We start from the raw sequence: 14513 nt of genomic DNA on the forward strand, positions 1-14513 counted from the left end.
GGGGGTTTCGGTTATACAGGGGTTCAGTTACAAGGGGGTTCAGTTGCAAGGGGGTTGAGTTAAATGGGGATTGATTTCCACGAGAGTAGTGCTTTATCGTGGTTTAGCTTGTCACAGTTTTAAAAGAGCTTTACGGGGATTGAGAGACTCAGTTGCCTAATTCCGTGTGATTTTTCTTTACTTGTTGGTCATTAAAAATGAAATTTTTGTGTTCAATAAGTAGTTTTTGTATCTTTTAAAAGAGCTTTACTGTGATTGAGAGACTCAGTTGCCTGATTCCGTGTGGTTTTTCTTTACTTGGTGGTCATTAAAAACGAAATTTATGTGTTAAATAAGTAGTTTTTGAATCTTTTAAAAGAGCTTTACAGGGTTTGAGAGACTCAGTTTCCTAATTCCGTATGGTTTTTCTTTACTTGGTGGTCATTAAAAAAGAAATTTTTTTGTTAAATAAGTAGTTTCTGAATCTTTTAAAATAGCTTTAAGTAGTTTGAGAGACTCAGTTGTCTGATTCCGTCTGGTTTTTCTTTACTTGGTGCTCATTAAAATCGAAATTTTGTGTTAAATAAGTACTTTATGTATCTTTTAAAAGAGCTTTAAGGGGTTTGAGAGACTCAGTTGCCTGATTCCGTGTGGTGGTTATACAGGGGTTCAGTTACAAGGGGGTTCAGTTGCACAGGGGTTGAGTTAAATGGGGATTGAGTTCCACGAGAGTACGAGAAAATGACTGAAAAGAGTTTTGAAGGAGATGGGTTGCATGGAGGGTTGAGTTGCATGAGAGTTCAGTTAAAGGGGGTACAGTTGCACGGGGGGTTCGGTTATCCAGCGGGTCAGTTACACGGGGGTTCCGTTGCACGGGGGTTGAGTTAAATGGGGATTGAGTTCCACGAGAGTAGTGCTTTATCGTGGTTTAGCTTGTCACAGTTTTAAAAGAGCTTTAAGGGGATTGAGAGACTCAGTTGCATAATTCCGTGTGATTTTTCTTTACTTGATGGTCATTAAAAACGAATTTTTTGAGTTCAATAAGTAGTTTTTGTATCTTTTAAAAGAGCTTTAACGGGTTTGAGAGACTCAGTCGCCTGATTCCGTGTGGTTTTTCTTCACTTGGAGGGCAATAAAAACGAAATTTTTGTGTTAAATTAGTAGTTTTGTATCTATTAAAAGAGCTTTACAGGGTTTGAGAGACTCAGTTGCCTAATTCCGCGTGGTTTTCCTTTACTTGATGGTCATTAAAAACGAAATTTTTGTGTTAAATCAGTAGGTTTTGTATCTTTTAAAAGAGCTTTAAGGGGTTTGAGAGACTCAGTTGCCTGATTCCGTGTGGTTTTTCTTTACTTAGTGGTCATTAAAAACGAAATTTTTGTGTTAAATAAGTAGTTTTTGTATATTTTAAAAGAGATTTAAGGGGTTTAAGAGACTCAGTTGCCTGATTCCGTGTGGTTTTTTTTCACTGGGTGGTCATTAAAAAAGAAATGTTTGTGTAAAATAAGTAGTTTTTGTATCTTTTAAAATAGTTTTACGGGGATTGAGAGACTCGGTTGCCTGATTCCGTGTGGTTTTTCTTTACTTGGTGGTCATTAATAAAGAAGTTTTTGTGTTAAATAAGTAGTTTTTGTATCTTTTAAAAGAGCTTTAAGTGGTTTGAGAGACTCAGTTGCCTGATTCCGTGTAGTTTTTTCTTTTATTTGTTTTAATTTGTTTTATATTTTAAAAGAGCTTTAATGGGTTTGAGAGACTCAGTTGACTAATTCAGTGTGGTTTTTCTTAACTTGGTGGTCATTAAAAACGAAATTTTTGTGTTAAATAAGTAGTTTTTGTATCTCTTAAAAGAGCTTTACAGGGATTGAGAGACTCAGCTGCCGGATTCCGGGTGGTTTTTCTTTACTTGGTGGTCATTAAAAACGAAATTTTTGTGTTAAATAAGTAGTTTTTGTATCTTTTAAAAGAGCTTTACGGGGATTGAGAGACTCTGTTGCCTGATTCCGGGTGGTTTTTCTTGACTTGGTGGTCATTAAAAAAGAAATTTTTGTGTTAAATAAGTAGTTTTTGTATCTTTTAAAAGAGCTTTACGGGGATTGAGAGACTCAGTTGCCGGATTCCGTGTGATTTTTCTTCTTTTCAGTAAAGACACTCGATATCCTAAAAGTGTTTAATTCAAACTTTTTTAAAACTTCGAAATTTTTCAACTTTATTTATTTTATTCTTTTAGTACATAACTTAAAATGTCAAAATATGCTTACATCTCTAACAATTACGCTCTTTGATTGGTCAGAGACACGAATTGACTTGCCCACAGGTATTCTATGACTAGGTATTCACACTACCTACTCTATTGAATTTATTAAATCAGTATTTTTTTACGCAGTGGTATGATAAATACATCAGTCATATCTATTAAAAAAAAGTGAAGATGGAGCATTTTAATAAAGTGTGTTTACATAACAAGGTTATTGTAGCATTGAATGCTGACAAAGAGAAGTATTTAAACTTTGAATCAAGTACAGGTGGTAGCACTATTGGAAATGTATGCATGCATTGTCATGACAGTAAGGAATTAAATTTCTTTGGAATACCTAAAAAATTCAACTCTTATGTTGGTGGTTATGCGAGATTGAGATCTCCAGAGATGATTGAACTCAAAGAGAATGACAACATAAAAATAATCAATGATGATAGAAGACAACTCCTTTCTACTGTTGCATGTAACACATTACCTACTAATCCATCCAATCGTCATATTTCGGGTATTAGCATTCAACGGAAGATCAATAAAAGAAAGGCCTACTCTTCTACTAATATCGTAAACCATATCTTGTCTACGTGCCGAAACTGTTACCTGTGTAAAAATAATGTGATAATAGACAGTGAAATTGCCAGAAAAATAAAAAGGGCATAGTCAGAAAATATCACGATGGAATATAAAGATGAATCGATGAAAAACAAAGCACTAGCAAACGTTACTGCCATTGCTCAAACAGTCATTGAACCAAATAATACCAAAGACGAAAAGCATATTGAGCCTGTTGATGAGAAACCAGTAAAAATTGTGTATGACTCAAAATGGAATAATGATTATTCTACTGATTACGAACTAAGAGAAGACAATAGCTATAATATCAAGAGAGAACATGGTGAACTATTTTATGGAACAGATTCAAAATGTCCAAAGTTAATCATTGATATTAATAATGTATCGTAATATATTTTTTGTATTAATATTCTACATAGCATTATTTCATTAAAAATATATTATGCATTACATTGTTATGTGTTCATTATTTTTAGAGTACGCTAGCCTATCAAACGTTTAGAATGTCTAATAAAACGTTGGAGATGTAAGAAAAGGAATTTGCATACATCTATTGTCAGACACATGGGAACAAATTCTTTCTTGAATTCGCCTCCTGGATAAATAAAAACAGACATTTCATTCAAGAAATTATGACGAAACTCTAAGTAAGCAACAAACTCTTTCTTGAAGTTACCTCATGGATACACAATGCAGAAATTTCATTTAAGAAATTATCAAAAATTGTAAGTAATTAGCAAATTCTTTCAAAAATATGTTAATACGTTTAAGCAATAAATATCTTTAAGCTTAACCCGTCTTTATTCTTTGGAATAGTTTGATTCATTTCATTAAATTATGAAGAAATTGTAAGTAAGTAACAATAGCTTTCTTGAATTCGCTTCCTTGACACAATACAGATATTTAATTCAAGAAATCATAATAAAATCGCAAGTAAGTAATAAAGTCGTTATTTTTTTAACATATTTGATACACAATACTGAAATTTCATTCAATAAATTATGAAGGAATTGTAAATAGGTAACACACTCATGTTACCTCATGGATACACAATGCAGAAATTTCATTTAAGAAATTATCAAAAATTTTAAGTAAGAAGCAAATTCTTTCTTGAATTCGCCTCCTGGGTAAATAAAAAAGACAGTTCATTAAAGAAATTATGAAAAAATTGTAAGTAAGTAGCAAATTCTTTCTTGAATTCACCTGCTGGATAAACAAAAAAGACATTTCGTTCGAGAAATTATGATAAAATTCCAAGTAAGTAACAAACTCTTTATTGTTTTCATGACTTAGATACACGATGTAGAAATTTAATTCAAGAAATTATGAAAAAATTATCAGTAAGTAAAAATTTCTTTCTTGAAGTCAACTCTTGGATACACAATACAGAAATTTAATTTAAGAAATTATGGAAAAACACAATTTCTTTCTTGAAGTCAACTCTTGGATACACAATACGGAAATTTCATTCAAGAAATTATGAAAATATTTTTAAGTACGTAACAAACCCTTTTTGTTTTCACCTCTTGTATATACAATACATATACTTCATTCAAAAAATTATGAAAAAATCGCAAGTAAGTAACTTTTTTTTTCTTTATCAAAAACAATTTTCACTTAGCTACACGATGTAGATATTTAATTCAAGAAATTAGGAAAAAATTCTCAGTAAGTAACAATTTCTTTCTTGAAGTCAACTCATAGATACACAATACGGAAATTTCACTCAAGAATTTCATGACTTAGATACACGATTCAGAAATTTGATTCAAGAAATTATGAAAAAATTCTCAGTAAGTAACAATTTCTTTCTTGAAGTTATCTCTTGGATACGCAATACGGAAATTTCATTCAAGAAATTATTAAAATATTTGTAAGTAAGTAACAAACTCTTTACTGATTTCACCTCTTGGATATACAGTACAGATACTTCATTCAAGAAATTATGAAAAAATCACAAGTAAGTAACTTTCTTTCTCTCTATCACAAACAATTTTCACTTAGCTAAATGACGTAGAAATTTAATTCAAGAAATTATTGAAAAATTCTCAGTAAGTAACAATTTCTTTCTTGAAGTCAACTCTTGGATACGCAATACGGAAATTTCATTAGAGAAATTATGAAAAAATTGTAACTAAGTAGCAAATTCTTTCTTGAATTTACCTGTTGGACAAACAATAAAGACATTTCGTTCAAGAAATTATGACAAAATTCTAAGTAAGTAACAAACTCTTTATTGTTTGCACGAGTTAGATATACGACGTAGAAATTAAATTCTAGAAATTATGAAAAAATTCTCAGTCTAAGTAGCAAATTCTTTGTTGAATTCACCTGTTGGATAAACAAAAAAATATTTCGTTCAAGAAATTATGACAAAATTCTAAGTAAGTAAGAAACTTTATTGTTTTCACGAGATAGATATACGACGTAGAAATTAAATTCAAGAAATTAGGAAAAAATTCTCAGTCTAAGTAGCAATTTCTTTCTTGAATTCACCTGTTGGATAAACAAAAAAAAAACAAAAAAGACATTTCATTCAAGAAATAAATGACAAAAATGCAAAGCAAGTGACGCACTTTAGTGTTTTAAAGAGATAGATATACGCTGTAGAAATTAATTTAATTACATTATTTAAAAATTCTCAGTAAGTAACAATTTATTTCTTGAAGTCAACTCATGGATACACAATACGGGAAATTTCAGTCAAGAAATTATGAAAATATTTGTAAGTAAGTAGCAAACTCTTTATTAATTTCACCTATTGGATATACAGTACAGATACTTCATTCAATAAATTATGAAAAAATCTCAAGTAAGTAGCTTTTTTTTCTCTTTATCACAAAAAATTTTCACTTAACTACGCAATGTAGAAATTTAATTCAAGAAATTATGAAAAAATTATCAGTAAGTAACAATTTCTTTCTTGAAGTCAACTCTTGGATACACACAATAAGGAAATTTCATTCAAAAAATTATAAAAAATATTTGTAAGTAAGTAACAAGCTCTTTATTGATTTCACCTCTTGAATATACAGTACAGATACTTCATTCAAGAAACGTGATTAAACACGTTTTGAAACTACATGCTATTTGTATGCCTTTCCTTGGCACCTTTCCAAACGAGCGGGGATTCCCCACTGGTTCCACACAATACGGAAATTTCATTCAAGAAATTATGAAAATATTTGTAAGTAAGTAACAAACTCTTTATTAATTTCACCTCTTGGATATACAGTACAGATACTTCATTCAAGAAATTATGAAAAAATCGCAAGTAAGTAGCTTTTTTCTCTTTATCACAAACAATTTTCACTTAGCTACGCGATGTAGAAATTTAATTCAGAAATTATGAAAAAATTCTCAGTAAGTAACAATTTCTTTCTTGAAGTCAACTCTTGGATACACACAATACGGAAATTTCATTCACGAAATTATAAAAAATATTTGTAAGTAAGTAACAAGCTCTTTATTGATTTCACCTCTTGAATATACAGTACAGATACTTCATTCAAGAAACGTGATTAAACACGTTTTGAAACTACATGCTATTTGTATGCCTTTCCAAGGCACCTTTCCAAACGAGCGGGGATTCCCCAATGGTTCCTACACATTGCAAAAAAGTGAGCAGTACGAAAACTCCACGTTTTCAACCAGACTGGTTTTTTAGGGACCAAATATTTTCATAATTTCTTGAATGAAATTTCCGTATTGTTTATCCAAGAGTTTACTTCAAGAAATAAATTGTTACTTACTCAGAATTTTTTCATAATTTCATTAATTTAATTTCTACATCCTATATCTAACTCGTGAACACAATAAAGTTTGTAACTTACTTATAATTTTGTCATAATTTCTTGAACTAAATGTCTTTTTTGTTTTTTTTGTTTATCCAACAGGTGAATTCAAGAAGGAATTTGCTACTCAGACTGAGAATTTTTTCATTATTTCTTGAATTTAATTTCTACATCGTATATCTAACTCGTGAAAACAAAAAAGTTTGTTACTTACTTAGAATTTTGTCATAATTTCTTGAACGAAATGTTTTTTTGTTTATCAAACAGGTGAATTCAAGAAAGAATATGCTACTTAGACTGAGAATTTTTTCATAATTTCTTGAATTTAATTTCTACGTCGTATATCTAACTTGTGAAAACAATAAAGAGTTTGTTACTTATTTAGAATTTTGTCATAATTTATTGAATGAAATGTCTTTTTTGTTTGTCCAACAGGTAAATTCAAGAAAGAATTTTCTACTTAGTTACAATTTTTTCATAATTTCTCGAATGAAATTTCCGCATTGCGTCAAGAAAAAAATTGTTACATACTGAGATTTTTTCAATAGTTTCTTGAATTAAATTTCTACATCATTTAGCTAAGTGACTATTGTTTGTGATATAGAGAAAAAAAGTTACTTACTTGCGATTTTTTCATAATTTCTTGAATGAAGTATCTGTACTGTATATCCAAGAGGTGAAATCAATAAAGAGTTTGTTACTTACTTACAAATATTTTCATAATTTCTTGAATGAAATTTCCGTATTGTATATCCAAGAGATGAGTTCAAGAAAGAAATTGCTACTTACTGATAATTTTTTCATTATTTCTTGAATCATATTTCTACATCGTTTATCTACGTTATGAAATCCTCGAATGATATTTCTATATTGTATATCAGTGTGCTGACTTCAAGAAAGTCAGTGTTACTTACTGAGTATTTTTTCCTAATTTCTTGAATTAAATTTCTACATCGTGTATTTAAGTGAAAATTGTTTTTGATAAACAGAAAAAAAAGTTACTTACTTGCGGTTTTATCATAATTTTTTGAATGAAGTATCTGTACTGTATATCCAAGAGGTGAAAACAAAAAGAGTTTGTTACTTACTTACAAATATTTTCATAATTTCTTTAATGAAATTTCCGTATTGTATATCCAAGAGTTGACTTCAAGAAAGGAAGTGTTTTTTTTTCATAACTTCTTAAATGAAATTTCCGTATTGTGTATCCAAGAGTTGACTGCAAGAAAGAAATTGCTACTTACTGAGAATACTTTCATAATTTATTGAATTAAATTTCTACATCTTGTATCTAATTCTTGAAAAAAATAAAGAGTTTGTTAATTACTTGGAATTTTGTCATAATTTATTGAATGAAATGTCTTTTGTTTATACAGCAGGTGAATTCAAGAAAGAATTTGCTACTTACTTACAATTGTTACCTAATTTCTTTAATGAACTGTCTTTTTTATTTACCCAGGAGGCGAATTCAAGAAAGAATTTGCTACTTACTTAAAATTTTTGATAATTTCTTAAATGAAATTTCTGCATTGTGTATCCATGAGGTAACATGAGTGTGTTACCTATTTACAATTCCTTCATAATTTCTTGAATGAAATTTCGGTATTATGTATCCAATAGGTGAAAACAATAAAGATTTTATTACTTACTTGCGATTTTATTATGACTTCTTGAATTAAATATCTGTATTGTGTCCAGGAAGCGAATTCAAGAAAGCTATTGTTACTTACTTACAATTTCTTCATAATTTAATGAAATGATTAAAGCTATTCTGAGGAATAAAAACGGATTAAGCTTAAAGATATTTATTGCTTAAACGTATCAACATATTTTTGAAAGAATTTGCTACTTACTTACAATTTTTGATAATTCCTTAAATGAAATTTCTGCATTGTGTATCCATGAGGTAACTTCAGGAAAGAGTTTGTTGCTTACTTAGAGTTTCGTCATAATTTCTTGAATGAAATGTCTTTTTTATTTATCCAGGAGGCGAATTCAAGAAAGAATTTGTTCCCATGTGTCTGACAATAGATGTATGCAAATTCCTTTTCTTACATCTCTGACGTTTTATCAGACATTCTAAACGTTTGATGTGCTAGCTTACTCTAAAAATAATGAACACATAACAATGTAATGCATAATATATTATTAATGAAATAATGCTACGTAGAACATTAATACAAAAAAATATATTACGATACATTATTAATATCAATGATTAACTTTGGACATTTTGAATCTGTTCCATAAAATAGTTCACCATGTTCTCTCTTGATATTATAGCTATTGTCTTCTCTTAGTTCGTAATCAGTAGAATAATCATTATTCCATTTTGAGTCATACACAATTTTTACTGGTTTCTCATCAACAGGCTCAATATGCTTTTCGTCTTTGGTATTATTTGGATCAATGACTGTTTGATCAATGGCAGTAACATTTGCTGGTGCTTTGTTTTTCATCGATTCATCTTTATATTCCATCGTGATATTTTCTGACAATACCCTTTTTATTTTTCTGGCAATTTCACTGTCTATTATCACATTATTTTTACACAGGTAACAGTTTCGGCATGTAGACAAGATATGGTTTACGATATTAGTAGAAGAGTACGCCTTTCTTTTATTGATCTTCCGATGAATGCTAATACCCGAAAGGTGACGATTGGATGCATCAGTAGGTAATATGTTACCTGCAACAGTAGCAAGGAGTTGTCCTCTATCATCAATGATTATTTTTATTTTGGCATTCTCTTTGAGTGCAATCATCTCTGGAGATCTCAATCTCGCATAACCACCAACATAAGAGTTGAATTTTTTCGGTATTCCAAAGAAATTTAATTCCTTACTGGCATGACAATGCATGCATACATTTCCAATAGTGCTACCACCTGTACTTGTTTCAAAGTTTAAATACTTCTCTTTGTCAGCATTCAATGCAATAATAACCTTGTTATGTAAACACACTTTATTAAAATGCTCCATCTTCAATTTTTTTTTCAAGATATGACGTATGTGTTTATCGTTCCACTGCGTAAAAAATAATGATTTAATACATGCAATAGATTAGGTAGTGTCAATAACCGGTCATAGAATACCAGTGGGAAAGTTAAATCGTGTCTCTGACCAATCACAGAGCGCAATTGTTAGAACTGTAAGCATATTTTGACATTTTAAGTTATGTACAAAAAGAAAAAAATAAATAAAGTTGAAAAATTTCGAAGTTTTAAAAAAGTTTGAATTAAACACTTTTAGGATATCGAGTGTCTTTACTGAAAAGAAGAAAATTCACACGGAATCCGGCAACTGAGTCTCTCAATCCCCGTAAAGCTCTTTTAAAAGATACAAAAACTACTTATTTAACACACAAAATTTCTTTTTTAATGACCACAAACTAAAGAAAAACCACCCGGAATCAGGCAACAGAGTCTCTCCATCCCCGTAAAGCTCTTTTAAAAGATACAAAAAATACTTATTTATCACAAAAATTTCTTTTTTAATGATCACCAAGTAAAGAAAAACCACCCGGAATCCGGCAGCTGAGTCTCTCAATCCCTGTAAAGCTCTTTTAAGAGATACAAAAACTACTTATTTAACACAAAAATTTCGTTTTTAATGACCACCAAGTAAAGAAAAACCACACGGAATTAGGCAACTGAGTCTCTCAAACCCTGTAAAGCTCTTTTAAAAGATACAAACAAATGACCACCAAGTAAAGAAAAAACTACACGGAATCAGGCAACTGAGTCTCTCAAACCCCTTAAAGCTCTTTTAAAAGATACAAAACTACTTATTTAACACAAAAATTTAATTTTTAATGACCACCAAGTAAATAAAAACCACACGGAATTAGGCAACTGAGTCTCTCAAACCCCATAAAGCTCTTTTAAAAGATACAAAAACTACTTATTTAACACAAAAAATTTCGCTTTTAATGACCACCAAGTGAAGAAAAACCACTCGGAATCCGGCAACTGAGTCTCTCAAACCCCTTAAAGCTCTTTTAAAAGATACAAAAACTACTTATTTAACACAAAAATTTAGTTTTTAATGACAACCAAGTAAAGGAAAATCACAATGAATAAGGCAACTGAGTCTCTCAAACCCCTTAAATCTCTTTTAAAAGATACAAAAACTACTGATTTAACACAAAAATTTCGTTTTTAATGACCACCAAGTAAAGGAACACCACACGTAATCAGGCAACTGATTCTCTCAACCGCTGTATATATATAATAAAATTAACTAAATATTATTATATAACACAAAAATTTATATTTTAATTACCGCAAAGTTAAGTAAAACCACACGGAATCCGGCAACTGAGTCTCTCAAACCCCTTAAAGCTATTTTAAAAGATACAAAAACTACTTATTTAACACAAAAATTTCGTTTTTAATGACCATCAAGTAAAGAAAAATCACACGGAATTAGGCAACTGAGTCTCTCAATCCCCGTAAAGCTCTTTTAAAACTGTGACAAGCTAAACCACGATAAAGCACTACTCTCGTGGAACTCAATCCCCATTTAACTCAACCCCCTTGTAACTGAACCCCTGTATAACCGAAACTCCCGTGTAACTGTACCCCCTTTAACTGAACTCTCATGCAACTCAACCCTCCATGCAACCCATCTCCCTCAAAACACTTATCAGTCATTTTCTCGTACTCTCGTGGAACTCAATCCACATTTAACTCAACCCCCGTGCAACTGAACCCCCTTGTAACTGAACCCCTGTATAACCACCACACGGAATCAGGCAACTGAGTCTCTCAAACCCCTTAAAGCTCTTTTAAAATATACAAAAATTACTTATTTAACACAAAAATTTATTTTTTAATGACCACTAAGTAAAGAAAAACCACACAGAATCCAGCAAGTGAGTCTCTCAAACCCCTTAAAGCTCTTTTAAAAGATACAAAAACTACTTATTTAACACAAAAATTTCGTTTTTAATGATCACCAAGTAAAGGAAAACCACACGGAATTAGGCAACTGAGTCTCTCAAACCCTTTAAAGCTCTTTTAAAAGATACAAAAACTACTTATTTAACACATAAATTTCGTTTTTAATGACCACCAAGTAAAGGAAAACCACACGGAATCAGGCAACTGAGTCTCTCAAACCCCGTAAAGCTCTTTTAAAAGATACAAAAACTACTTATTTAAAACACAAATTTCGTTTTTAATGACCACCAAGAAAAGAAAAATCTCACGGAATTATGCAACTGACTCTCTCAATCCCCGTAAAGCTCTTTTAAAACTGTGACAAGCTAAACCACGACAAAGCACTACTCTCGTGGAACTCAATCCCCATTTAACTCAACCCCCGTGCAACTGAACCCCCTTGTAACTGAACCCCTGTATAACCGAAACCCCCGTGTAACTGTACCCCCTTTAACTGAACTCTCATGCAACTCAACCCTCCATGCAACCCATCTCCCTCAAAACACTTTTCAGTCATTTTCTTGTACTCTCGTGGACCTCAATCCCCATTTAACTCCATCCCCGTGCAACTGAACCCTCGTGGAACGGACTCCCTGTATAACCGAAACCCCCGTGTAACTGTACCCCCTTTAACTGAAATCTCATGCAACTCAACCCTCCATGCCACCCATCTCCCTCAAAACACTTTTCAGTCATTTTCTCGTTAAATTGACAATACGCTCCAAAACATCACTTGTGTATTATACAGTACATAATCATGGCATCTCCTCCAATTCACAATTCACAAATCCCATTACCCCTTTTTTTGCAAAGGTTAATCAAACATCTCCGATTGTAAATGCATTAAAAAAATTTCCACTCACTAATTACCCCTTTTTTGCAAATGCTAAACAAGAAAAAAAACTGTTTGCTTTTCAAAAACTTGTCCGTTAAAACTCGAAACAAGACGCGCTGGTTTTATAATACAGGTTTAATTAATTGCGTAAATCTCTTGGCAAAGAGTGTAATGACCTGTAGAATAGAATACCTACCAGAAAGCAAATTACATGGAAATTGCTATAAAGACGCCGAGGAACATAAGGCAAGCAAATAGCATGGGAATTCCTATGGAGGCAAGCAAATTCATTATTAGCATTCTACTGATCTTAAGAAACTAAGATCCTAAGATCGTAAACTAAGATCTTAAAAATCGTAAACTAAAAGCTAAGATCTTAAAAATCTTAAAACTAATATCTTAAAAAACTGAGATACTAAGATCTTAAGATCGTAAACTAAGATCTTAAAAATCATAAAATAAATACTAAGATCTTAAAAATCTTAAAACTAAGATTTTAAAAAACTAAGATCCTAAGATCTTAAGATCGTAAACTAAGATCTTAAAAATCGTAAACTAAAAACTAAAAAAAGCGTGTGAATAAACTTGCTCTGTTTGAATTAAACAGACATTTTTTTAAATTAAACAAAATGTTAAATTTAAAAAGAAATCGATTCCAACAAGCTTTTGGCTTCTATATACACAAATGGCCATGCAAAGAAATGCAAAACTTCACTAAGAAAAAAGTATGTTGAACATTCCTTTAAAATAAATTCCTTTAAAATACATATCTTACCGATCAGCAGTGCTTCCAAGTTTCCTCAAGCTGGCGTGGAATGACATATGCTTGATTTTATGTTCAGCTAGGTATTTCTCGTCAAAGGGTTCTAGGGCTGAACATCGAACACAGCGAGAATTTGTCCCATGTTGACAGCTAGAAATAAAATGTTTTATTGTAACAGGCGACTTAATAAGGTGATTTTTTTTTCTCATCTGATCATAGCTCACTGGCACTGGGTCTTCCACAATCCAAACACATTACCAACAAATAACAAGTTTTTTTTATAGCAATTGTGGCTTGATAATAAAACAGGAAATGATGCTGAAATCCATTTTAAGACGACTATGCATAAACTTAGGAAAATGTCTTCATACAACCAACACACGTTCTAATGAAGAATTATACAGTACATAATTTTCATTTTTTCTGGGAGGAGAGGAGGGGGAGGGGGGGGGGTCAATTCCTACACCTGCCTATTACCGCTTAGTTTTGCCACTGTTCTCAGTAGTACCCAATTAACCCTAAAATTAAGGCCAAAAATGCTTCATATATCAGGACTTAGGAACATATTTATAGAAAATTGTATTTCTCTTTGTCAGTGACTGACACTGGTTTAATCCTTTAAAAATAAACAGATATTAAAAGTAAGTCAAATACTATTTAATCAAAATAAATCTTAAAAAACTGGCAAAATGCCAAAACTAGCTTTTTTTTGGTCATAATACTTGAACATACAAAGATCAAAATGACAAATAAAGCAAAAATCTTAGAAGTCAATTTGATAAAATTCAAACAAGTTAAAACTACATTACATTACAACACTCATATTTCAGAATTATAAGGTCTTGCATAAGCATCAGCTAAATTTTACAATCCAAAATAGTTGTTCTACATTGATTGTTCATTACAATAAATAGTTTGATATAAAGGCATAGAGGCAAAAAAGCATATAAAAGCAGTCTGTAAAAGCATAAAGACTTGAAGATGAAAATCTAGGGGAGCACCACCCCCAGATTTCAAGAGTATTTATTTTGCATCTTATCTAAAAAACACCCCCCCCTCGATATCTTACAAATTACTTTTTTCATCTCTGTTTAAAAAACGAAAAAGAATCTTTCCTCCCCCTCATTTTCGTGAATTGGGACCACGTGAGCACCCTTTTAAAATTGACCTAATAATTTTCCTCTGGAAGCATCACAAACACAGACCAAAAATATGAAAATTATAGAGAAGAAAAGAAAATGCAAACAAGGACAATTTTCAACCAGTGAGGGTCAAAACAAAACCATTGGGAAACAAAAGAAGAAAAAAAAAAAAAAAAAAAAAAAAAATCAAAGGTATATTTTGCTTACATTACAACAAGTCTATTCAGAAAG

At 31.2% G+C, this 14513-nt stretch overlaps 1 protein-coding gene across 1 annotated transcript in view; it reads right to left on the reverse strand.

Annotated features, from left to right (window-relative positions):
• LOC148939865 (nuclear protein localization protein 4 homolog) overlaps window positions 1–14513 on the reverse strand; it is a 217502-nt gene that overhangs the window by 179691 nt on the left and 23298 nt on the right. Inside the window, exon 4 of the mRNA XM_089106457.1 lies at window positions 13153–13290. Within this exon, the coding sequence (XP_088962583.1) occupies window positions 13153–13290 (138 nt within the window). The remainder of the gene's footprint in view (window positions 1–13152; window positions 13291–14513) is intronic.

The sequence above is a fragment of the Artemia sp. Qi Xiang Cuo genome, chromosome 20 (assembly GCF_049724085.1).
Source record: "Artemia sp. Qi Xiang Cuo chromosome 20, ASM4972408v1, whole genome shotgun sequence".
Taxonomy (NCBI): domain Eukaryota; kingdom Metazoa; phylum Arthropoda; class Branchiopoda; order Anostraca; family Artemiidae; genus Artemia; species Artemia sp. Qi Xiang Cuo.